At 39.5% G+C, this 25,700-nt stretch overlaps 1 protein-coding gene across 10 annotated transcripts in view; it reads left to right on the top strand.

The window, feature by feature from the left end:
- The window catches only part of LOC118277936 (trithorax group protein osa), an 82,481-nt gene that overhangs the window by 50,947 nt on the left and 5,834 nt on the right, over positions 1–25,700 (top strand). For 2 of the 10 annotated variants that reach the window (XM_035596964.2, XM_035596957.2), the window contains exons 5-15: positions 7,438–7,567; positions 17,910–18,202; positions 18,395–18,602; positions 18,725–18,900; positions 19,657–19,698; positions 20,485–20,529; positions 21,175–21,363; positions 22,651–22,867; positions 22,975–23,085; positions 24,016–24,090; positions 24,851–24,941. In XM_035596964.2, the coding sequence (XP_035452857.1) occupies positions 7,438–7,567; positions 17,910–18,202; positions 18,395–18,602; positions 18,725–18,900; positions 19,657–19,698; positions 20,485–20,529; positions 21,175–21,363; positions 22,651–22,867; positions 22,975–23,085; positions 24,016–24,090; positions 24,851–24,941 (1,577 nt within the window). The remainder of the gene's footprint in view (positions 1–7,437; positions 7,568–17,909; positions 18,203–18,394; positions 18,603–18,724; positions 18,901–19,656; positions 19,699–20,484; positions 20,530–21,174; positions 21,364–22,650; positions 22,868–22,974; positions 23,086–24,015; positions 24,091–24,850; positions 24,942–25,700) is intronic. The other 8 variants (XM_035596958.2, XM_035596960.2, XM_035596959.2 and 5 more) reach the window with 8 other exon arrangements.

Here is a 25,700-nt window from a genome sequence, read left to right as displayed (position 1 = left end):
GGAACATTTCGTCGGTTTTCATTTGCCGTCGGCAACGTTGTAGGCGCATTTATACGGCGCTCCGTAGCTCTTCTCTGTTCATCGTTACAAGCATATTTTACGGAAAATTTACGTTATTTAATGAAGAAATCATTATGGAATGTTTTAAATTAATGGTGATGTGGTAGATGAATGTTCATCTAAATCAAATATCGATATAAAGCTTCCTTAGCTAAAGAACAGCTAATTTTAAATGGTAATCGTTGCATTTTTCAGTATTTTTTTAATGTAGTTATAGTAGCCTGATTATGTTAGTTAGAAAACAGAATCCAACATAATGTTATTCATTAAATTCTTCTATTTCGATAAAACTAACTTGCTATCGAATCATTTTAATCTGCCTATACTACGACTACTCAAGTTATAACCAGTATAGGTCGTTGTCCAAAATTTTAAACTATAATATATTTTCTTTATGCCTCCTCCCAAAGATAAATGTTTCTATCTTATATTGGCCGGGGCCAATTCGAAATAATCACTAAAAAGCGTTAGTTAGGAATCATGGACATGGTAAAATTTCATTACTTCCTTGCATGTTCAAAATTAGACCACCTTTGTGTATTTGAATTGTTTTATCTTACCAGTTACTATTTCATCTTACCAGAAAGACTGCTCTCTTCTATTGCAATCAAACATTTTCAGAAAGCTCTTTTCTTTTTTTGCAATATGATTATCAAAGAGTATTGTTATCATCACGCATGTGTTCGTAATGCTTGTGTGCATTTCTGATTATTTAATGCGATCTCACGCTCAACATGCTCACTTTAGTAAAGTCGTAACTGCCAGCAATGAGACGAATCAATCGTCGATTTTATTCATCTTGTCGTAAAAACTATAATGGCGGAGAAAACGTTGGCGTATCACACATTCCTCTTCCGTCGGTGGCTCATACAAATTATACGATGTGTGTTACGTATAGCTAGGTAGGTGGGCCGTCATTATTTATGTTCTCTAACAGTCGGCTCAGTGGTGTGGGTTAAAATCGGAGCAGTCAGCTGATCGTCCATGTGTGTGTGTGCGTTCTTCGGGAAACACCTTTCGATGACGTGTGCGAGCTCCGTTTAATTGGACATTCACATTGTTCCCTCTTGTTTTTTTTTTCTGTTTAATCATATTGATTGATACCAGCGGTGATGGAACCGTGAAGTTATCTACCTACTTTTCTAATAGTAGCTGATTCGCTTTTTGTGTGACATTGATCCATTAACATTTGCACTTATCAGTTATAGTCTATAGATACTCTACGAGTCCACTATCAAGTAAATGGAGTAATAGCGCTTTAAATAGAAGTTACATAAAAGATAACGACCTAAACAATACACACTTCGATACAACAAATACTTTAATCGCTGATCATTTATTATATTACCAATGTGATTGATCAGTTTTAAAAACAATGGTATAATGAATTGGAAACTTATATACCTACATCTTAGATATCGGATACCTGTTTTTTCAAATTCACCAAATCTTGAGTAACCGTTAGTAAAATATCATGGAGTGTTAATGATGCTGAAAGGCGGTTTCCTCTATAAGGAATCTATCATAAGTCTCTTGGCAGCCGGATGGCAGATTGCAGATCGCAGTTTAAAGGATTAAACAGAAAACGCGTTTTCTGGTTTTTGTTAAATTATGTAGTTGACACCAGAGGGAACTCTACGTACGACTAAATTCAATTAATTTTACTACACTATAAAAGCAAACTTAAAAGTATTAAACTAAGGAAGCAATCATAAAATCAAATTCAGCTTAAAGTAGCTTATGGGTCAAGTAACTCCTGATCTAGTTTATCAAAAATTCCTAATGATAGTATCAGTACAAAACATAAACTCATTATCAACCCCACTGTAATTTCAAACCCAGCTAGCAAGTACACCTTATTGGGGTTTGCACGTAAACAGTCATTATGAAACATGTCATTTGGTAAAAAACATGACGTGGTCGGTGATTACATTTGCTGCCGGTGTAGCTACGAGCTATAATATAATAGCTAGGGTTTCGTGTCTTTATGCACATTACCTTGTTTTTGTTCAACAACCATGGAACCTCCTTAACCTTCAGTTCGTAATTTTCGTAAAAAAGATGAGCGTCATTTGAAGTTCTTGTAACCGAAGGAACTACCAAATTTTATGCAGCAGATGTTGACTTTTGACGACTGCAGAAATGACAATCGAGTGAAACGGATGAAGTGAATGTGAATTGATAACCCTGAATTTGACAAAATGAAGCCGCTACTGATGTTTTGTTTTAAGCAAGATTCAGAAACAGCTGAATTGGCTGTGTTGTCTTAACTTTCACGGTCCCCACGTGAAAACCCGATCGTAGCTCACTCTTAATTAATTCGGCTCTCCACGTCATCACGTTACAATCGAACAATAGTAGAAGTTGGCGGGGAAAGTTGAGCTTCGGCGTCGCTTCCCCCTTCCCACTTCAACCCCCTTCGTCACAAATAAATAAGCCAGAGCCGACATCCGACAACAATAATAATAATTTGCTCGAGCCCGATCAGCTGTTTCGCCGACACCGACCCGAGTAACAGGTGGCCTATAAAGACATTCAATAAAGTGTGTACCACTTGCCTTCGTTGCGGAACCGTCTATTTTACACAAATACACTCACACATACAAACAGGCCCACTACTAACCCAACTTCAACTTTTTGCCATCTTTCTCATTCTCATCGACCATCGACCGATAAGACGAATGAGTTCATTGTACTCTTTTGGAATGATTGTTTTATTTTGTTTTAGGATTTTCGTTTAATTTGTACCCAAAACTGCTTCTCAATTGACAACTTCAAAATGCGAATACGCTTACAAATCCGACTTCTTAAGTGGAATACAAATGTTTTTTGTATTGTTGATTGTTATCAACTGTTCATATTTGATATGAAATGTGTTAATTGATACTTTAAATAACCTTTAGCTTGTGGATATGTTAATATCACTTTCATCGAATACATTCAACGATCTACTGTTCTACGGCAATATGCAGAAAATACTAATTGCTCAATCCAATGCCATGATCTAGTGGCAGCTACAGATGTTGCAGTCGAGATAGTGATCTGTCTGTTCCACAGAGCACCAGGTAGCACAAAACTGTAGACGTACCTACGTATGCAAATTTACTTTGAACGAATAAAGGTGTGGGGTGGGAAAGGGTCGCGACCTTCTCACTGTCCCCCAGTTTCACGTGGTACGTTGTATATAATTGTACGGGCCGTGTAAGATTTTTGTAGGCCTGGCATCCCAGGTACTACGCACTACCTCGTCCCTATACAAAACATCACGTCACTACATACACCCTCTTTATTTACCTTTCATTTGCACGCCTCTAGACATGTTGGTAATGAAAAACTTGTTGAATTGAAATATTTTGGCTCTCCATTCGGAGAGCACCTTTAAGATATTTCTATAATATTTGAGTAAATCGTAATAACGAGAGATTTGATTAGCATGTGCTTGTTAGTTATGACACTTCAGTGAGAGAATAGGCTACGACGGTAACAAGAACCTTACCGAAGCGGGGTGAGTCGTAGTTCGGTGCAACGATTTGTAAGAGTTGCACAGCATTTCGCTCTCAATAGCGCGCGGTCGTCGATGACGAGCCGGTTATGTAATGTAAATGTTTACGCGTACCTACTACACGTGGCCGGCACCACGTGCCCCAACCGAGAACACTAGCCTTGTGAATTATTTATTTACGACAACATTTTCGCACGCCGGTCGACGAACTCTTGAATGGTCTTGAAACGCATTTACACTGATTAATCTTGACATGTCTCATTTGATGTTAGATTTTTGTCATTAAATAAATTTGATGGGCAACGATAATTGTCGACAACTTTGAAGATTCTTCAATCTGTGCTCAGATCCCAACCAGAAATTAGTGGCTTCAGCAAGCAGGTTGCCAATGTCAAGTACTTCGAATGCAGTGCTGCTTATGTTACTACTCCACTATTGGACCAATGTCTACTTCTTTGAATTAAAATCGATTTTTGACTTTGTCTATTAGATGCATAATGAATTTCTTTCAAACACTTAGTCCAGAGATTTTAGTTTTACATCGGTTATTGATTTAGTCGCCAAAACATTAAACTTCAGTGAATACCGTGCAAAATGAAGCGTCTACGTTAGTAACGTTTGACTGCAAGGCAGGGGATTTGCGGTTATTTAGATGAGCTTCATCGCCCATCAGCGCTATTTATAACGCACGTCACTTTGGAGCCGTGCCGTGCCACTGACCTAGCCTACCAGATATTAATATGAAGATTTACCAACTGACGTCTGTGAATCAAACAGAAATGCACTATTTAGAAACATCGAGCTACGAACATCAAAGATTACAGTCATGGAGAGATAGACTCATGGACTGTTATTATAAGAACATGGTTGGAAAGAGAATTAAGGATATAGTGTAGCAACAATAGTGTTTAGAAATATGAAGCAGAATTGTGCTAAACAAAAATATAAGTCCTTTAAGAGTAAAGACGACGCGCTATTTCGATGTTACAAGCAGGAGCTGTGTTGTGAAGCAAAACCTTTGTACCACAGCAATCCTGTATAAAGTACCCGGCATTGTTAGTCGGGCCCACGTGAGCGTTTCTCTCGGCTCAATAGCGGGTTTCATGATCGTCGTCGCCTCGTTCCCACTGCACCTCACCTATATAAAGTACGTAAGCTACGTAGGTCTATGTGGTTGCGTTAGTCCCTCTATTTACCGTGCTGCTGCCAGCCTCCACACATTGTGTAGACACACCAACAAGAGCGATTTTGTGTTTATTTGCGTCGGGATTTGGGCCAAGTGCAGTCGGTCAATTTAAGCCGATCTCGTTCGTTCGTGCTCGACTGACGTATCGCAATTGGCGTAGCCCAATCATTCAAACAGCTGATCAATGTTTAGTTTTTGTTCTTAATTGAAAGCTTATTTTCTTGATATCTTAGAACACTAATAACTCTAAAATTGAGGTAGGCTCAACTCTTCGTCTTTTCGTTCTTTCTTACAAACTGCTTTTGATTACTAGATTTTCTCTAATAGTCGTTTCTTGTTATAACCGGCTTAGTTTTTAAATTCGAAGCATAACGAAAAGTATAAAATTAAAAGCTACTTCCTAAAATCGTATTTACTTACATAAAATAATTCTATAGACGGAGTATAAAAAATATGTATTTCATCGATCATTGAAATGTGAGATCTATTTTACGATACATTATTTATTTCTGTTTTTATCGAACTTTGATAAAACATTGCAGTGAACTTCTCCTAATGTGGAAAAACACTCAGCCTTGTCTAACATAGTTGCGTAGCTCATGTCAAATCAATTCCCTTCCAATTTACTAAATATACAAGTCTGAAAACATAGCACAGATACTGTATCTAGATAGAGCCGCCCAGCACGTCCCGACAGCTTCCAACAATAATAATTAATTGACTCGTCCGTTCGTTATCGTGCTTTTATATTGACGTTCCCGAGTGAGCAAGCTAGCGAGGCGCATTCGGAATGAAATTTCCATAAAAACTTTTGTGCTCCGGCGGACGTTGCGAGCGCACGTTAAAATCGTCGGCTGGCAATAAAACAGCGGCCGGTGCGGCGAGGCGCGACGAAGCGAGCAACGAGTGCGAGAGGGACAGCCTTAGAGATAATGGACTCTGTACGAAATGAAGAACGCGCCTGGTGCGCCGAGCGAGCGAGCTGGAGCGCTGGGCAAAAACATCGCCGCAGTTATCGCGCTCCCCGCCGCCCCGCGCCCCGCCCCACCGGCCGGACTCGTCTGATCGACGCCGGAGCCTCTCGCAGGCGAGCTAACCTCGACAGCGGGGGGTCGTGAGTTGCCTCGTCGAGCCCGTTCGAACGTTGAGAACGCGTTGCACCGTCGCCGCTCTCTCTATAACACAACTCGATTTTAACTTTGAAAAAGCTTAACATTTACGCGTCCAATGCACGGTTGCTCTCGTCCGCTCTAAGCTCGCTCTAATCGCGTTTACCGTTGTATGTTGTAATAGAAAAGGACCACTGATTGATTTACGAGCTACGAACACAGACTACGCTGAAACGGTACGTACTATCATATGATTGTCAACTGTATACAATAGTTAGTCGAGTCGAGCTTTTATGAGTTGGTATGGATTTACATTATTATGCATAACTCGTTGCTCTATTGTACTTTAACGACTGCTGGTTTACGTTACATAACTTAAGTTACTGTACAAAAGATAATCTGCATCGGGTTTAATATTAGCGCGAGGTGTGCCGCATTTGTTTTTATTTTGGTGTTGGTGGCGAGCGCATTGTTTGCGGAGATTCCGTACGTTGTTTTATTACACGATTACCGCAAGTGGCCGTGCTCTATTGACTCGGCGTGCTATTGTTGCTCTTAACTGCCGAGGTTGCAGTGTCAAGGCATCTCACCTAGGCACAAGAATGCACACTTTATGCCGTGTGGATTATGTAAATGAGAATGGTCTTTAACATCTGTTTGTGATATTTTACACCATTTGATGGCGAATAAATCTTTATTACTGGATATGCTGAAATTATGAATCTACTCAAACTTAATAAGTTGCTTGTTTTCATCCTTTATCATGGTCATCTTTAAATTATCTTAGATTTAATTACTATTCGTATGGTTATAATTGGTGTAAACAAGTTTATTGATCCGTATATTTACATGATGTTCATAAACAACCAACAAAATTTAAAAAAAAAATGTTAAAATCCGGATGGAGAAATGGATATTACTAATAACGACTACACACCTTACGACTTAACTGTGCCGTTTTAATCGTAAAAGTGTAGACCAAACAGTTGAAATGTGCAGTTTTAACTAAATGAAACCAGGAATAGATAAAACTGTACAAACATCTTTAACCCATTAAACGTTTTAGGAAAGCTAACAAGGCCCAAACGACAATTATGTAAGAAGAATTAAAGGGCCAACTGTAATAATTGAGTTTTATCCCGGTTTCACGATCTTGAACTTATAAACAGTACTAAATTAGAATTATTATTCTTGACCACGCTAAGATGAATCATGTTTAACCGCTCTCAACTTATGAACGTGATTTTCAATACTTATCTCATGTTGTTTTAAACCGTCATGATATGAAATTGTAAAACTTATCTTGAATTGTCTTAAAAATAATTGATCCATAGGACTCCCACATCCTATGATTCCTTCTCAAATCTGGCAATTTCACCCTTTTCTCATGATCACATGAAATGGGTGATGTTAACACTAACACATCAAGTTATCTTAAAATGATGTTCTTTAACCATTGTTCAAGCATTTCTTTCATGGAAAATTTGTTAAAGGTATTTGGAAACTGGGTATAATTTAGTGCAAGATTAGCTTGCATTTAGGTGGTTGATTGCATTATCTAATTAGCTTCTTTTTTTCAGGATCTGACCGGTCAGAACAGCAATGACTCGGGCGGAAGCGGCGGCGCAGGGCGCGCTACCACGCCGCACCTGAGGCCGACGCCAAGCCCAACAGGCTCCAGTGGCTCACGCTCCATGTCACCGGCTGTTGGTAAGTAACGAAATATTCTATGTTTCAGGTCAAAATTAGACATTTTATCTAATCATACAGAAATCAAATAGTTCTAATTAAATACATAACTTCTTAGTTAGCTTATACCTTATACCATAATAGTAAATAAAAATATATCCTAAACACAATGTTAGAAGTAAAATCTATGAAGCCTGAAAAACCTTTGTGAGATTTGATGAAAAACAATAGTATGAAGAAGCGCTTCGATTGTTATCTCTTTGAATTTGAACCTTATTTCAAGGTATTAAGGTCTTACTATATTCTTGAGATGTTTTGCTTTATCTTTTGTTATGTCACGGGTGTGTTGATCAGAATCGTTGTGCATACTCCGTCACCGGTAGACACGGGCTTTCCCGACATTGACCCACATAGAACGGGCGCCCAGAGTACGCCGTATTTTGCCCCTTTTGCGGGCGCGAACCACCCCAGCCCGCCCACCTTATGTACGAGTCGGGGTGGTCGCGGTATATAGGGCCTCGTGAAAAACTTACCCCCACCGACGGTCGGGACGAGCACGCAAAACAGGACCTTCTACCCCTGAGGCCCACGAGGCGCTCCTATGTGCCGGATCGCCACCGACCTCACCATTGACAAACCTTCCCACCTACATAACAACATAAAAAACGAAACCAACTTTTACTTTGCCGAACTTGGCACGATTTTGATAACAGCTAAAAAGTCCCGATTGAAATGTGGAGCTACTATCGATTGATTTAAATGACCAATTCGCGCAATCGATCAATTGGAACGGTCAGCGTGATTCAATAGGCTGACTAATATACCTCGAATGTATTCAATATTTAATCAACGAGTCGCGTATCGAATACTAATACATTTAAAAAGGTACTGTTGACACTCCAATTTACATCTTGTTGAAATTGTAAAGATTCCTAGAACACCCTTGTGGGGTTTCCCTCGAAGTGACCTTGACGGGTTCACCCACCGGGGACCCCGCATCTTATATACTTACTGTCACGATTTGTTTGATGTAGATATACTACTTATTATACATTTACCAGCTACTTTTGCCTTCTCATCTGAGTTTAGTCGAGTAATACTACAATTTCATTCATGAACCGATGAATAATTACGAACTTTATGTAACTTAATGAGCCAAAACATTTTGCATTGGTATTATTGTTTGGTCGTGTTGCTTCAAACTGTGCAATGCTGATTTCTCCCATATTTTCAATGAAGGACTTCGTTTTAAGTATTATTTCTGAATATCTATTTCTAGAAAGGAATAAATACAGTACTAGTATATCAAACCGGAAACTAACGATCCGCAAAAAGGTGTTATTTCTAAAGTATGACGCAGACAGGATTATGGACTTTGAGATATGTTTTTCTATTGATAGTAGTCACCTATTTTGATCTGCTTCTTATTATTACTGCTACCACTAACACCATTGCTATTTCCGATTTTCCTTGAAGAAATATGGATAACAAGCCACTCCCACGATATATCGTTTTTAGCTCTTCGATCCCAAAACATATTCCTCTTTTCTAATGGGGCACCATTCCATAGTTGGTTAAAAACGTGTATACAAAATTAAAAGGCAATAAAGATCGTAATTTTCATTCGAATACTTCAAGTATATTCGGAACGCAAATTGCTTTGTAAATGTATTCACGCATGTTCAATAACTACGATTGGTGACCATTCCAAACCATTAAAATTCGATTGTTTTATTTCACGGTGGATTTTTTCTCAATATGTGCCTTTAAGTTCCCATAATATGAACACACGTGAATCTTGTATAATTTAAGTTTCAATTCCAGATTTCAACAATATTTTCAATGAAAATATCTCAGGAGGTCACTATATATTTCCGAATCATCCGAAACAAAATATGTATTATGCAAACTGAAACAGTTTTAGTTCAGTTTCTTTATTTGGATGTTTTTTGTAATCTACAAAACTCTTCCAATTCTAGATGAATGGATGATATGTATTTGATGGATGCTTCTGTTCTCTTTTATTTCAATTTTTGCTTGTCACGCTATTAAAAGGAATTCCATACCGTTGTTTCTTTTTTGTTTTGAAAGACTCAATTATCATAGCCTGAGGCCTCAAGTAATTTACTTATTATTTTTATACTCATGCTAATTGGATATGGCCGATCATCAAAGTCAGGGTTGGTTAAGTTTGTACACAAAGCGTTAACAGTTATCAATTTGTCCCGGTTGAGTGAAGTAATTGGCCTCAAAATAAACATTGTGCCGCCCTCATGCATGCAGGTATCATAAAAAGCAATTTGGTATTTAGTCCATTGAAATGTTACAATTTGAGGGCCGAATTATGCATTTTTTAGAGGACGCAATTTTATTTTTTGATCATGTAGGGGGGTCAATAGAAGCTTAACTTGAAGTTTGTGGGGTCGCCACCCTTGTCCCTCGGCCGCCATCTTGGAAAAAGGGATGGAAACACTTTTTTTGCTATATCTCGGAAACTATGCATCGTAATAAAATTTTTAAAATCATAATTTGTAGAAAATTATTTTGCCTACAAATATGTTTAATAACTTTTTGCCCTAAATTAACAATTAAAGAAGTTATAAGTAAAAAAGTGAAATTTTGTTAATAAAATTTTCTCCTTTGCTCTATAACTTTTTTTTTACATTTTATAAATAAATGACTTCAGACCAATCTTGTAGAATATTTTTCGAGAAATTTTTTCCCTACAACTGTTTTCAATTTCATTCATTAGAAACTCAGTTACAGCGCTCCCAAGTTAACCGGGTTCGTCAAATTAGTCCAGTCAAATAAGCTTAAATTAGGTAAGAATCTCGGAATGCGAGATGACCAGCTGTAATTTTGTAAATACTTGTATATTGACCCCCTAAACCTTGTCTCAAAACCATGGTATATATGGTAGGGTGTAAGCAACTCTTAAAATTCAGGGTCAAAGGTCCCAAAAATCGTTCTTTTGCGGTTTTTTGGAAATATCTCATTTCCTATGGGTTTTTGGTATTTGTATTCATTATCAATATTGTAGAATACAAAATTCTCTACAACTTATGTCTAATTTTTTTTTTACATGGTGAACCGTTGTCGAGTTAGAGGGCGGAGAACGCACGGTCAATTTTCCACTTTGGAAGCGTCTATCTTTCAAACAATTGAATTAGACGAAAAATGGTTTTAGAAACCATAACGTCTTTTTTAATGTCCTATCCATAACCAACTATCACGGGTAGGTTAGCTGAAAAAAAAAAATGTCTGATGTGATGCAGTGACCGTGCGTTCTCCGCCCTCTAACTCGACTACGGTTCATGATGTAAAAAAAAATTTAGACAAAAGTTGTAGAAAATTTTGTATTCTACAATATTGATAATGAATACAAATACCAAAAACTCATAGGAAATGAGATATTTCCAAAAAACCGCAAAAGAATGATTTTTGGGACCTTTGACCCTGAATTTTAAGAGTTGCTTACACCCTACCATATATACCATGGTTTTGAGACAAGGTTTAGGGGGTCAATATACAAGTATTTACAAAATTACAGCTGGTCATCTCGCATTCCGAGATTCTTACCTAATTTAAGCTTATTTGACTGGACTAATTTGACGAACCCGGTTAACTTGGGAGCGCTGTAACTGAGTTTCTAATGAATGAAATTGAAAACAGTTGTAGGGAAAAAAAATTCTCGAAAAATATTCTACAAGATTGGTCTGAAGCCATTTATTTATAAAATGTAAAAAAAAAGTTATAGAGCAAAAGAGATTATTTTATTAAAAAAAATTCACTTTTTTACTTATAACTTCTTTAATTGTTAATTTAGGGCAAAAAGTTATTAAACATATTTGTAGGCAAAATAATTTTCTACAAATTATGATTTAAAAAATTTTATTACGATGCACAGTTTCCGAGATATAGCAAAAAAAGTGTTTCCATCCCTTTTTCCAAGATGGCGGCCGAGGGACAAGGGTGGCGACCCCACAAACTTCAAGTTAAGCTTCTATTGACCCCCTACATGATCAAAAAATAAAATTGCGTCCTCTAAAAAATGTAAAACTCATGTAACATTTCAATGGACTAATTTTGCCTAAACCGGCTGTAGCGAACGGCAACCGCAAAAGCAATCGTGTTTTGTTAACGTCGCCGATTGCCGAACGTGGCTTTCTCAAAACATCGGGCTGTAGACTGGCCGAGCTCCGACTGCCGCGCCACTCGAATACCGGTTATATGACCGCAATACACCCTCGCACTGTATCTCCAGCGTTCCGAGCGAACCAAACAAGCTCCAAGTCCATTGCTGCTCGTGTTCCTTGCCTGCAAACACAGCGATAACTCGCGCACCAATGTACGACAGTTCGCCATTTAAATTGTCACGAGCTGGTGGAGTGGTAGAAGGTTAACATGACTGTATGACGTCAACCGTTCGGCTCGTCGGACTTCTTGACTCTCGACAAACATCGAGTGGTTATGTGAAGACTCGCGCTAGAAAATTATAGACGAAACGTTTGAGGAAAAATACGTTGCTTTATGTTGCCTGCATGTGCTCAAATGTCCACCAGTGACTCACGATATTTTGTAAGTGGTTACTATTATTAAAGTATATTTTCGTACCTTTATAAAAATAACTCTTGATAATAATGTTATCGTTATTAAGCAATGAATGCCTTTTATGTCGTAAGGCATCCCAATTCTAGATTTAATAACAACGTAATCGGGTTAAAATCTGGTAACGAGTAACAATTTAAATCAATAATTGTAGATATTTAATATTTAGTGCCTAAAAATGTAGATAATTATTATTCTAAGTAATTGAATTAACTGGATATTTAAAAAAATACTACTTCATAGGTACTTAAAATACAAGAATACATTATCCCCTTATCTATGCGGCAGTCGCATTGATTGATCGTAATATTCTTTATCGATGTGTAAATAAAAATAAATTTCTGTTTATCGACCGCATTGTGCTCGTTTCCAATCCAAGTTCCATCGTTATTTTAACACAATGAAGCCGCAATACCGCAACCCGACGCGTTCGAAGGTGAATTGCGTATTGTTTGACGCCCGCATACAACGTGACTTTCGAAAACGACTTTAATTTTCGACCAATAAGGTTTCTTTTGCACGAAGTGTACCTATAAGCGCGGCTCCGGTATTTCAGACCTTGTTGTGTTGTCGTGTTGGACGATAATTCCTTGGCCCAGTGGTCGTTTGTTCAGTATACGGGCGCTAAAAGCGTTTCGCAGTCGTCCGTCGTGCGTATCGGCCGCCGAGCAGTGGAATGCCATCAACTAAGATAAGGCTGGCTCTTGGGACCGAGTCGAACGCTGCCGCTCGCTGTTTCTCCGTGACATTTGAAACCTATATTTAGTATGTTTACTTCGGTTTATACTTAAGTCGAACCTTAAAATTGTATTGTATACGTGCTTGTATATTGAGAAAATGTTGGAAGTTTATACTGTTGTTTTGCATCCATTGCCTGCAATGCATGATTTGATAAAATAAGTTACACAATGCCATATAAATTAAGATATTTCAACCCAGACAATAATAACATGGAAGAAAAGTAAGAAAACAAACATTGATTTTAAATGGCAATTTGCATATTTATGGCCCATACTGACTAAAGAACACTCAAGTTACGTAGTCTTTATGTAACGATAATTAAATCTGTTTCATAATGTAATTATCTGTTATCGTACTTTATCGTTTACTACAAAGTTGGAAATGATCTGTGTTTGATTGTATTCACCCTCACAGACGCAGATGTTTGAGGGTCGGTACAAGTGTTTGACATTTAACTGAATAGCCCCTATGTACGGCCACGTGCTTCCACGTCCTTGGCAAGGCCAACGACCTTCTTTTGAAAAAAAAAGAGGTAAAACAAAACGCTTTTTGCTGCGATCCCGCCATAATGTTTGTTTTGATCGTTTTCACGTAAACGATCCTTCGTGGTTTGTTTTGAATACTTTTTCTGAACATGGTGGTGATGGCGGTGGTCCTTCTACTGTTGTGAAAAACATTACCTGATATCAACGTGATCTTTCAGAACGCAGAACTGTTCAGAAAACTCCCGGTATATCCTTTGAACATTACGTCGATTGCACACCAATTCCATATTAAGTGATTCTCCTCTTTGTTCTTTAAAGAAAAGAAACCTTCCCTAACCTTCATTTAACATTGTTTACTGAAGTACTGGTGAAAAGTAAAAGGTCAATTCTTAACAGCGATTGCCAGCGTCTAATGTAAACATTGTCCTCATTAAACTTTAAGATTTGAATTCATTGCTGTCTTGAGTAACGGAGGGAGCTCAAAAAACTTGCAAAAGAATAAAGCTCCTGTTACAAGAACCTGTTGCGTGTCTGCGGTCCCGCCCGTTGACTGCCCATCGCCTAATTGTATTCAGATTACCCCGGAAAAGTGATAAATCTCGGCGAGTCAAGGTCGACGGAGGGTTCGACAGCCCATTCACCCCGTTCCGTCTGCCCCCTTGGCTAATGGTGCGGACATTCTTTCCCTAACCTCGGCCAGACTTGCCCGGCTCACTCTATAGTATACTATACACATTCACTAAGTGTACAAGTGTACCCACCCCACGCCCGATAACCAGATGTACTTACCTCACAGACGTAACAACCACCCTGTTTTCGGTCCCTCTCCCCGAGATTGTTGTAAGATTGAAAAGGAAAACGAGATTTAATTTGTCAATGAAACACTTGTAAAGGTTTCATTTCATTTGGTTTCGTTTGTTGTATAGTCATTGTGACAATTTGCCTCGGCTCTCGATATCGAATGAACGTTGTGTATTCAGCCAAACGTATGAAATAGCTAAACAAAGTTCGAAATGCGTTATTATTCTTGCACGGTTGTGTTTTAGGAATTCCCGAGGTGACGTAACTAGGAGTTTAGTATGCAGCTACAGCGCTGTTGAGCATCGGTCAGTGTTGACTGTAAACTGTAGAAATGTGTAAATTGTAAGATAAATCAGCGTTGTATATCATGTGGTGTGCGGGGACGGCGAGTGTGTTAGTGGTGATCAAGTTAAATGGGTCGACAAACACCGCCGTCGCTCCGACGCCACCGTTTGTCTCAACTAGGCCGCTTGTTAACGCTATTGTCTATGTTCTGTTTATATTCCTTGCTGTTTAACACATGTATTTCTGGGGTAGCTACACACTGTACCTTCTAACTTCAATAGTTACTCTCTTACATAGACGAGTTAGAAACTTATTTTATACCAACTTTTGATCTCCAGATTTAGATGCCTTTATGTAGATATTGCAGACTTTACAGTTACGAATTTTAATCGGTTAATTGATTCTTATTAATGTTTTCTACTAATATATTTAATGCTAAGCTTTTCATTGTTTTACCGGTAAATCAATTATTTGATTGAAATATTGAAAACATTGGTGTCATTATTTTGGTAACACATTGAAAGGTCCAAATGAGTCCATTATGTTTTTGTGTAAGAAAGACTTTAAATAAAAAATACTTATTTTAACTTAAAATGTTAAACATCTCAACCATAGTATGACATAGCATGATGAATCCTTATGTATACACAGATACATAGAATACAAAACATACATACATTGGACTGCTAATACCTTCGCGTCTGCGTGACTATGAATTCTCTTAGTACAAATACTCATGTCATACCACTTTTGAACGAACACGTTGTGAGCCTGACAGTTTAGATACTTAGTGTAAATTGTGTATACTTGACGCAACCGTAATGTACCTAATATTAACGAAAACATACCGCATACGGATCTTCAAGTCTGTCTTGAAGAATTTTGTCTCTAATTCTAACAGTTTATTTTGCAACCATGACAAAACTATCTCTTAGGCCAGTCGCACATGCTCACACTCGCACTCGTTCACGACACTGCACCAATGTTGATTTGACATTTAATTTTGTTATAGCGACATTGGTCGTGTCGAGAGTGTAAATGTTGTGTTTGGTACTGCGCCATAGGATTTTTAATACTGCCACTTGCATGCAGCTCTTGACGGTCTTATGAAATTACCAGCTACATGCAAAATGACCATTCTAATGTTACTTCGATAGAACCTACCTTCTTTTTTCTAGTATCAGCTAAGATCCACACACATTACATCTAACCATTCGAATGGTAGATATCTTCGCATCAACAATACTCCGTACCGTCGAGCTAAGTTTAAGTTTTTAAACTTAACTTGTCGGTTCACAGAGAAGGCATTGATTCCAATCATTCGACTGATAGTGCTGGTATCGTGGGCGCGGTTGATCGTATGCCTGGAATGTGTTGAACCGCGGTAGGTTACCACATACCTCGCAAACACGCGGCCTTCATGCCTGACACTTGACTTTGATGGACTATAGTGTTAGATACTTATCTGGAAGTTATGTCAGTCCTTCAGCCCGGTTGATGAACGTGCGAATATGTTTGTAACTTTTACGTTAGCGGATGATTTGCCTTCAACAGTTTTCTATTGGCAGTCAAAGACTTAACAACTATTGTAGTAAATCAGTCACAGAATACAATCACAACTTATATATCCGAAATATCCCTTTGAAGAAAATAGCTTAATATAACTTCATACATACTTGGGTTCATGAAATCTGTAATCGTTGTCAACTTGTCAATGGTATTCCCCTAAAACTTGAACTATACAAGTTATCTACAGACTCTGAATTAGTATTAACAGAAACCTTGCACCGTGTTGCACGTGCAACTGTGGCGTTATTGTTGGATGGGAAAGTAAAGACCTCGGTATGGTGCGTAACGCACGCGGCCGCGCGGTGACGGGCGCTGCCCTTGACAGAGCGGGTTCGACTCCGCGAGTTGCTCAATAACACTCGACAAGACGTATTGCATTTAGAGCGGTCTGCACGATCAGAACAAATAATGCTTCGTTATATCTATATGATGGATTTTGCTGTTGTGTCACTTAGAGCATTCTGTCTTTCTGTCTATGTTCTCCTTCTACAGTTAAGTCTTTGTCACTTTGTTGTAGTTCTCTTAGATAACAAGTGCATATTATTTTATATTGAAATGTATAATTGTTTCTTTGTTTTATACTATAGTCTACCATTATGGTAATAATTGGTATGTCTCATAAAGGGACGCTGGTAGTGATAACTGGAGTGATAGAATTGAAAATGCGTCAATCATAAGGTAACAAAGCTTCCCATGAAAAGAGCACCTGCGGTTATAGGAGCCATCAAAGTAATCTAAATTTCTTATTATCACTTTAAATTGCGCCATTAAAGCAAACATTTGGGTATCAAACAAAACATTTAAACTCATAGGGTGAGATCTATGGTTCAGGATATACGTAGCTACCGCAAGAGACACGATTGCTCGCTATCTTTATTACACATTTGAACACAGGACGCGTGCTATTTTTACGAGACATTGGTCGGATGTGAGTCGAGCTGGGACGACCCCATTACCGTGGCGCTTCACTCATTAAAGGTCGCCGTAAACAAATAGATATATAGGTGGGCGCGTATGGCACAGCGCTGTTATCTATGATTCACCGGCGCCTCGCCGTCTGCCGGCCGTCTGATCGCGCCGACACAATATAATGGCCCGATAATAGCCCGCTGATGAGATTAAAGTGACGACCCTCGCACGTGTTTATCTTTGTTCATACAAAACGTCAGAAAGGGCGCCTTTCAAATGTGCACTGAAAAACTTTAGCGCGCGCTGCTTTAGTTGGCGCGCAGTTTTCGCCACAGCCACGGCACAGATGTAATTGCAAATGTATATTAAGTGTGTAACAGACAGTAGTCGGTCTCACGTAACACTAACATAACCGAGTCCAAATCGACCTACATAAAAGCTGCAATACCACTTTCGTCGTCGCAAATCACTGCCGCTCGTATCTCGGCCTCGGTCAATGCGTTGCGTGCATGTCGTATGCACATATACGGATGCAATAAAGTGCAGCGAGAATTCGCAGGCTAGCGGCGCATGCTGCTCACGTGCCGATGGAAAACGAAAGTGATCGGATGCGTCTCTCCGCCCTCGATTGATGCTCGGCCGGCTTAGGCGAGCCCTCGTTAACTGTATTATTCAAATTGTGTGTGCGAGCTGCGAGCACCGGCGCCGAGCTCCACGATCGATCACAAAACCGATATACGCCAATGTTTGTCGCTTGCACTCTCGTATACTATTTAATTGATACACTTGACACTCAACTTGGATCTGTGTTATAAACTAGCGCGCCGCTAGTTTCCAAGTTATGACTAGTGGACGTTGTTTACTTTGAAGGATTAAACTTAGCTGTAGTCCGGTTTGCAGTGACAATTGTCAAGTTTGTGTTTGTTTTATGGAATGAATTATGATTATATGTGACTTTGTTACAGGCACGCAGAACGTAGCGATGCCGCCGCGAACGTCGTCGTCGCTGTCTGATGGCAGCGGGCCGACGGCGCGGCCGGGGCCGGGCGGCGCAGCGGGCGCGCCCACGCCTGGCGGTGGGCCGCCACCTGGTGCGATGGTGGCGCAGCCCTACGCGCACCACCCTGGGTACAAGCCGCCGCACTACCCGCCGCCGCAGCCCTACGGCTACCCGCCGAGAAACCACCACCCCTATCCGTATGGATACCGCCCGCCGCCGCCACCGCATCCGCCACAGCACTACCCTCCTCCTTTGAAGGTACCTGTAACCAAACTGTTAGTTTAGTAAACTGTTTGATCAATGTTTCACTAGCCTCTGACAAATTGGAATAATGAATCACCTTTGATGCTTGATTGTACATGTTAGTCGTACGGGTCGTACTTTATCCCGCGTTGATGATTTGTGTTGAATACTTTACAGTATCATAACTATTCGCCTGTGCTATTTCAGCAGCAACCACGGCACATGGGTCCTCCAGGCCCGGGTGGGCCGGGTACTCCTGGAGCTCCTGAGGGAGCTATGCCACCGCCGACAGCGCCAGCCGAGCCACATGACAATGGGCCGGCTGCGCCCGCCACTGCGCTCGTCACCACCGGACCAGACGGCGCACCGCTAGATGAAGGCAGCCAACAGAGCACGCTCAGTAACGCATCCGCAGGTACATACTTACACGTGGAAACTTTTTGCAACGTGAAAATAAAAATTAAGGAACAGAAACATAGTTGGTTCAAAGTGACTTATTTTGGGTATATGCTAATAAAGCAGTGTGTGTTGTTGCAGCTTCAGGAGAAGAAGCATGTGGCGGCGGGTCGGGCTCGAGTAAGGGAGGATCTCGGAAAGAGTACGGCGCGGGCAGTGCGGCGCCGTCCCCGTCGCCGGGCGGCGGGTCGCACTCGTCGCTGCACGACGACTACGACGCCTCGCCCTCCTCGTGGCCGCGCCCGCCCTCTAGTCCCGTGAGTCTCGCCACACGATACTCCACACTACACACCCACCACGACACCCGCGTATTTGTGCAACTTGGACCACCCGCAATCACTTGCAACTTAGTTTCCGATCAGTTTGCATTAGTGGACAAGTTCCCCAAATATTTTAGTCGAGAAGACACTTCGTTTCTTCTGTTATTTTGGCTGATTCCAACTGCAAAAATTACGCCAATTAAATCTCAAATTTTTTGACAATAATTGTACCATGCTCTTTTATAATGGCAATCATTACAAGTAATTTTTGTTTTCGTAAACCGAAAATACGAAGTTAATTTAGGTGTATAATATTTTTATTGAGATTAGGGTCAATGAACACCATTTTTTAAATAAAATATTAACAAATGGTTACGAGAACAAAAAATTAAACAATAGTAGTTTTTTTAATCTCTTCCTATTATTTTTATTATTCACATAATTATTGCATTTATGTGGAAAACCATGTCGAACCTCACTTGCCACGGGTGTCGATCACACTGAAACCATGAAGGCTTGCATTCTGCTTTGTAATGCATTGTTGTATGGGTACTATGTACTGGCAACATTTCGGTGCGATCAGCATCCGTGGCTGGACATTGTTATTTTTTGTTTGTATTCAGTTAAGTGCCACACCACAGGCCATTTAATTGTTTAGTAGGTTGATCTCATACATTTCAACTGTCTTGTTCTTACCTAACATGAGCTGTGTTTAAGCGAAAGGGAGGCATTGCATTTTATCATGTATTTCAGGTATTTAACAGTCACATTGCGCCGGAGTCCTACAGATCAAAGGTTTATATCAAATTAAAGATCATAAGCATGAGTAGTGCTCGAAACGATTAATATTTCACTTAATACCGTGTTACGATTGCATGTTAGTCATTTTCTATCTGCATAATACAAAATGCATTGCCTTTTAATGCATAACATTGTCTGATTGCATCTATGTGTACATATTACTTTCAGTTAAAACTTTCGACACCAACTTTCAGCTTGAAGCTTGAAATATCCTTTAGTTATTCACTTTTATTTTGCTTTACGCTACAATTTTTTCTTTTTGGTTGTGGATTCGCTTCAAGAAACAATTTAGGAACTTTTCCACTGTGAAATGTTTTAATACGCTCAAACACTTTACACAACAAAGGTTCTTTTGATTCTGAATTACATGTTGATGTAGTATTCTCTTACACAATGGTTATATTAGAATTTAGATTTAAATGGTCGTCTGTATCGCGCCACTTGAATACTGCATGACAGCAGATGCCTGTATTTTTAGATATTTATGCACTGAGCATCGATTGCATGAAAATACACAAAGTCCCCGTTTCGTAAACTATGTAATAGCTTGTAATATGTAGTTTATTGAAAAGGGTTAGTATTGGAATGCAATTCAGTAAAAACTCCTTATAAATTCATCTCATTTTATTCATTCACCATCTTTTTATTTACCATTTACATCCTTTTATTTCAAAGTTTTTCATAAATAAATCATAAGGAGTTTTTCCAAACGAACGGGGCTGACGAAAGTAGTTTGTTGAACATAAAATTGATATTCGTGGATTGTTTTTTTTATTCTAGGCTGAAAATTCAAGGCGACGTATAGGAGAGTCTTCGTCAGGCCCGGTAACACATACACTATCAATCTAATCGCTTTACTTGATTGCCGACAATACATAGCTCACATTATACCTACAATACTCCTTAAATATAAGACTATTTACTAATTAGATGTACTTGCTAGACATGAAAGGACTAAGCGATAGATTTTAGTTGAAATTTTACCTCTTACGAATCTATGAATTTTTGAAATTTATTAAAAATAAAAATTCTATCGCTTAGTTTGATCATGAAAGTAGAATAGCTTGAAAATATCCCATATGACATTCACATACTTTACTGCCTGTACGAAGAATATTAAAATTGAAATTATTATTGAACTACACTATTTTGAAAAGGTCCCCAAATACTATACAAGATTGGGTTAACCTTTATACTATACAGCATGTTAATTCGATGATATAGTGTAGGGTAAGTCGATAGGACAGTTCACTTCGCGACTCGATCGCTTTCGGCGATCCGCAGGATCTACAGACCGCCGAACGCGAACGAACGCGGTAGCACCTTATCAATAAAATTGTATTCTCGAGTTTGCCATCTTTCGTCGACTTATCCTACCAGTCATCTGAAGAATATAGTAGAGAGTAGAGCATAAAGGCAGTAGAGTATGTGTCGGGTGTGCGGGTATGTGAGGTGTGTGTCCTGCGCCAGAAGTCGGACTCGCTGGGCAAGCTGTACGAGATGGACGACGCGCCCGAGCGGCGCGGCTGGGTGGAGCGCCTGCTGGCCTTCATGGACGAGCGCCGCACGCCCATCGCCGCCTGCCCCACCATCTCCAAGCAGCCGCTCGACCTCTACCGCCTCTACCTGCTCGTGCGCGACCGCGGCGGCTTCGTCGAGGTATACCTTGCTCAACTTACTACTACTTACTACCTAATTCCAGCAGCATGTATTTATAATACACCCAATTATCCAACTACATACATGTATTTAGAATAGATTCTGAGCCGATGAGCTATACTAGTTTAGATATTACATATATTTATAGTAAATACGATCCGATGCGCTTATTTTGACAATCATCTTATTTCGAGAAACTACTAAATCCATCTGCCGCAATTCCACAAACAACCACAAACATAATAAAATTCACAAAATACTGTTTACAACATCTCAAGCCATATTTTATTGATCTAGTGTTACTTCACAAACGACGAGTTTTTATTCTTCCAAACAACTTTTACCAATTGCTTGATTTGAATATTGTGACAAGAGAGCTGCGGCGCTAGTGGTCAAGTGGGACATTATGACCGTGTTACTGCGGCGCCCATGTTTGACACTGTTGAGAGCAACCTCAATTTCGTCAACTCGGTTACTTTGGATATAGCTTCTTAACTACTGTTTATGTTACAGTCGGCAACACTCATATCCAGTCAAAAACTTAATACTGTTCGTAAAAGAAAATGTGTGTATAGAGTGGCAATATTATTGAAGGTTGTTACGAATGAGGATGATCGCACAATCGTTTCCCACCTACCTATACTTACGTTTCACTTCACTCGCTAGCGCGCAAGCTTACGTTAGTTTGCCTCCGCTACACGGAGCTCGCAGTGAACTGAAATCTCTGCTTCAAAACAACATTCTATTTCCCAAAGCACAGTTACTGTCTAACAAATAAATGTATACGTAGAGGATGGACAGCGCGTGTAATGCAATTCGGTTTTACAGTTTAAACGTTAACATTTGTAAGCGTTTGTATTCTCGAGTATCACTTTAGCGGCGCTAGTAAAACCGAGCCGCGCACTATGCAGCTGAGACTAATAGACTTCGGCAAGGATTTATGTTAGTGCATGTACCGCGCGCTTTATGTGAATAGGCGCCATAAACCGGCGGCCTTTAACGATAGTTAATAAATTTTTATCATTGTACTGGCGGAGCGAACGGTCGTGAGTCGCGACAGATCGCTGCGGCGGGCGGCCGCGTCCGCCGGCGGAATATCATCGCACGTCGCGCCATGCTCAGGTTTCCACTCGTTAACACGCGCGAGTTATCGCCTTTTCCACTGACTACTAAACCTTCACACTTTATGTTCTAGTTAACTGTCGCCTCGTGTTCATTTGTTTACTTCAAACTGCAAAGTGATATTGTTGTTCGTTACACGTTTACTTACCGTATGACCGTTTGCAGGTGACAAAGAATAAGACGTGGAAGGACATTGCGGGGCTGCTGGGTATCGGCGCATCGTCTTCAGCCGCGTACACGTTGCGAAAGCATTACACCAAGAACTTGCTTGCGTACGAGTGCCACTTCGACCGCGGGGGTATTGACCCACAGCCCATCATCAACCAAGTTGAAGCCTCCACTAAGAAGAAGAGCGGGAAGTCCAATAGTACATCTAGTACAGGTACACATGAGAATAAATTTACTTCAACCCTAATTGGATTCAAACATGAGTGATATGAAAACATAATTTATATCTGAGACTGGTTTTAAGACTGATTTATTGCGCAGGGTCATCGAACTCGCAGGAGTCGTTCCCGAGCGGCGGCGGCGGTGGCGCGCCCATGGACGGCTACGGCGCGCAGTACGCCGGGTACCCGCCGCAACCCAACCACACGCAAGGTAACTACTACACCATTGCTCCCCTCGGTAACACCTAGCTACCACTCTTATCTCCACTACATTGAAAAAAGAACAATTAAAAGGAACAGATGTATTTAAAGAAACATCTATGAAGTGGATATAAGAGTTGTAGCACGGTCCCTGATTGCTAGTGTGAATAGACAGTCGCTAGCTCCGACTGTAGTGGCACCGCGTCACTCGCACGGACGAGCACCTACGTTGACATTAACACACACGACTGCTAATCTACATTTTTTCCAAAATCTATCACTAATACATAGAAAGGAGTGAACATTACTTGATCACTTCTATCTATACAATTTGAGGAATGAATTTCTAAACATTAGTGTGTAATAAAGTCGTGTGTCGTGTGTGTGATGCGTCCATTAGTGGGCTCCCGCGCCGCTACCGTAGAGTCGCGTGCGCCCTGACACTGCACGCGGCGTGACGCCGGCGCTTGTTTTATTTCTTTTTGTGCCAACTAACTATCTAACCGACCCGAGTGGCCATTGCTAACCTATCATCGGCTCATAACCACGTACCACTAACTAATTGTCGTATCACAGAGGAATTTTATATCTTTGTTAATATACTTCCACTGTAAATATGTTCATTCTTCTCTGAAAACACTGAGTGCCCTGGTGACAGATTATGTGGGAACGGAATGCTCACGTTTAATAATGCACGATGATCACACGTAAAGCCTGAATGGACTGAAGTTGTTGTTTTATTAACTGCAGCAAGCTTATTATAAAACTATGTAATTTATACCTGCTGTAACCGTAAAAGGAATTTATAATCTATAAGATTTTATCGCGCATTGTTGAAAAGAGTAGTCTGTTCTCACTTATCGTGTGAATAGTTGAGTATAATGTCGGAGGGTTAGCGTTCCTCTCGGGTACGTGTGGGTACATAGACGTGTGGTTGTAGGCGGTGGGCCTGGCGGTGACAACCTCGCCGCCTCCAATCCGTTCGACGAGCCGCCGGGGCCCAGGAGACCCCCAGGTACTAAACACTTGCACATCTCCTCACTACATGGATAAGTAAACAAATGATTACAGTTATACCAAAGCTCAACAAAAGTAACTTGATTCTTGTCCTTTTGTCAGTGTAAAAGCTCACGTTAGCAATCTATTTGTTTACTACTCTGTGGCTCATTATTTATCACTTATTAATCCTTGTTCATTTGCATGATACCGGTTGACTTCTAATTTGTTTTATTGTTTTGGAAACCATTGCTGACAAATCCTATTAACTAATCAGTATGTCTTAAAAACTGAAGCAAGTTTTGTTCATTTTGTTACTGACCTCTATTACAAATGGTTATGACTTTACTAATATCAGAAATATAATGAAAATCGTATTAACAAGATGTTCCTAATGAAAATAGGACTACATGGGTTATTCGTACCATTGTAAACTATTCATTTGACTATTTGTATGATAACCAGAAAGCAGTACTTTAATTGAAAATAACCTACAAACACTTTATTTTCGGTATCATGTGATATTCTCTCATTTTAGACATTAAAATACCTATGTGTGTGTTCATTTTTTTCCTATAAAATAATGGATGTAATATAGCTTGTAATGGCCATTTTTATGATTATAATTTTGCATTAAATATATAATTTAGTGTTGTACATAATATATAACACGGATATTATTTCTGCATGTATAGTGACAGTGTGTATGTGCCTTCTATCACATATTTGTTCGTTATTAAATAAAATTATTGTATTTTAATGTGTGTATGTATTCATAGGTTACCAACAAGGAGGTTACGGGTACGAATATGGATCTCCCTACCAGCAAAATAGGCCTGTGTACCCAGCCTATGGGCCCGATGGAGACAGGTCAGTTGAAATCAAATTTTGCTCTAAAAACATTGTCTAATATATTACGGTACACAGATTTCGTCAGTCATTTCAAAGAATGTATAAAGACACTTTCCAGTTCACTATCCATTCCAATCTCTACCGATAAACATTTGTAGATAATATCAGTGTCTCAGTTGTCATAAAGCAGATTGTCATCTTACTTACGAGCTTGTAAACTAGAACAAATCCATTAAAAATGCAGTTTACACTTCACAGTTCACATTATTCTTAACAAATTATAATAATAAAATATTCCGCATTCATTCGTATTAAATTATGAACAAAAACAGGTATCGTTTTCCACATGTCGTTCAATACTGATTAGGTTATCATACAACGCCTGGGTTTTATCTCGGGGATTTCCCATTATTGATAGTGTGTAACACAAACGTCATTAGCGGGAAGGCCCAACTTCAGTAGTAAACGTAATTCAGGACAGTATGGACGCATGTCTATAAATAAATTCAATAAAACTGTGAATGTTTTGTCAAGTTTTGTCGATATTTGTCAAGTAATGAATTGTGTAGTGAGGTTTGTTATAGTATATTATGTTTTGAATTAATTATTGTGCAATTTAATTACATAAGGACTGTGAACAATAGGTTATATGTTGCTTTTCGGAAATGTTGTTTGTTTATTATGTTAGTTTGATAACAGGTGTTATAGTTATTATAGTGATACTATAGTTAGGAAACTGTTGGTCGTCTTTCTTTCTCTATGGAAGTGATAGCCTGA

This window comes from Spodoptera frugiperda, chromosome 18, assembly GCF_023101765.2.
Source record: "Spodoptera frugiperda isolate SF20-4 chromosome 18, AGI-APGP_CSIRO_Sfru_2.0, whole genome shotgun sequence".
Taxonomy (NCBI): Eukaryota; Metazoa; Arthropoda; class Insecta; order Lepidoptera; family Noctuidae; genus Spodoptera; species Spodoptera frugiperda.
This window is presented reverse-complemented; position numbering and strand designations above follow the sequence as displayed.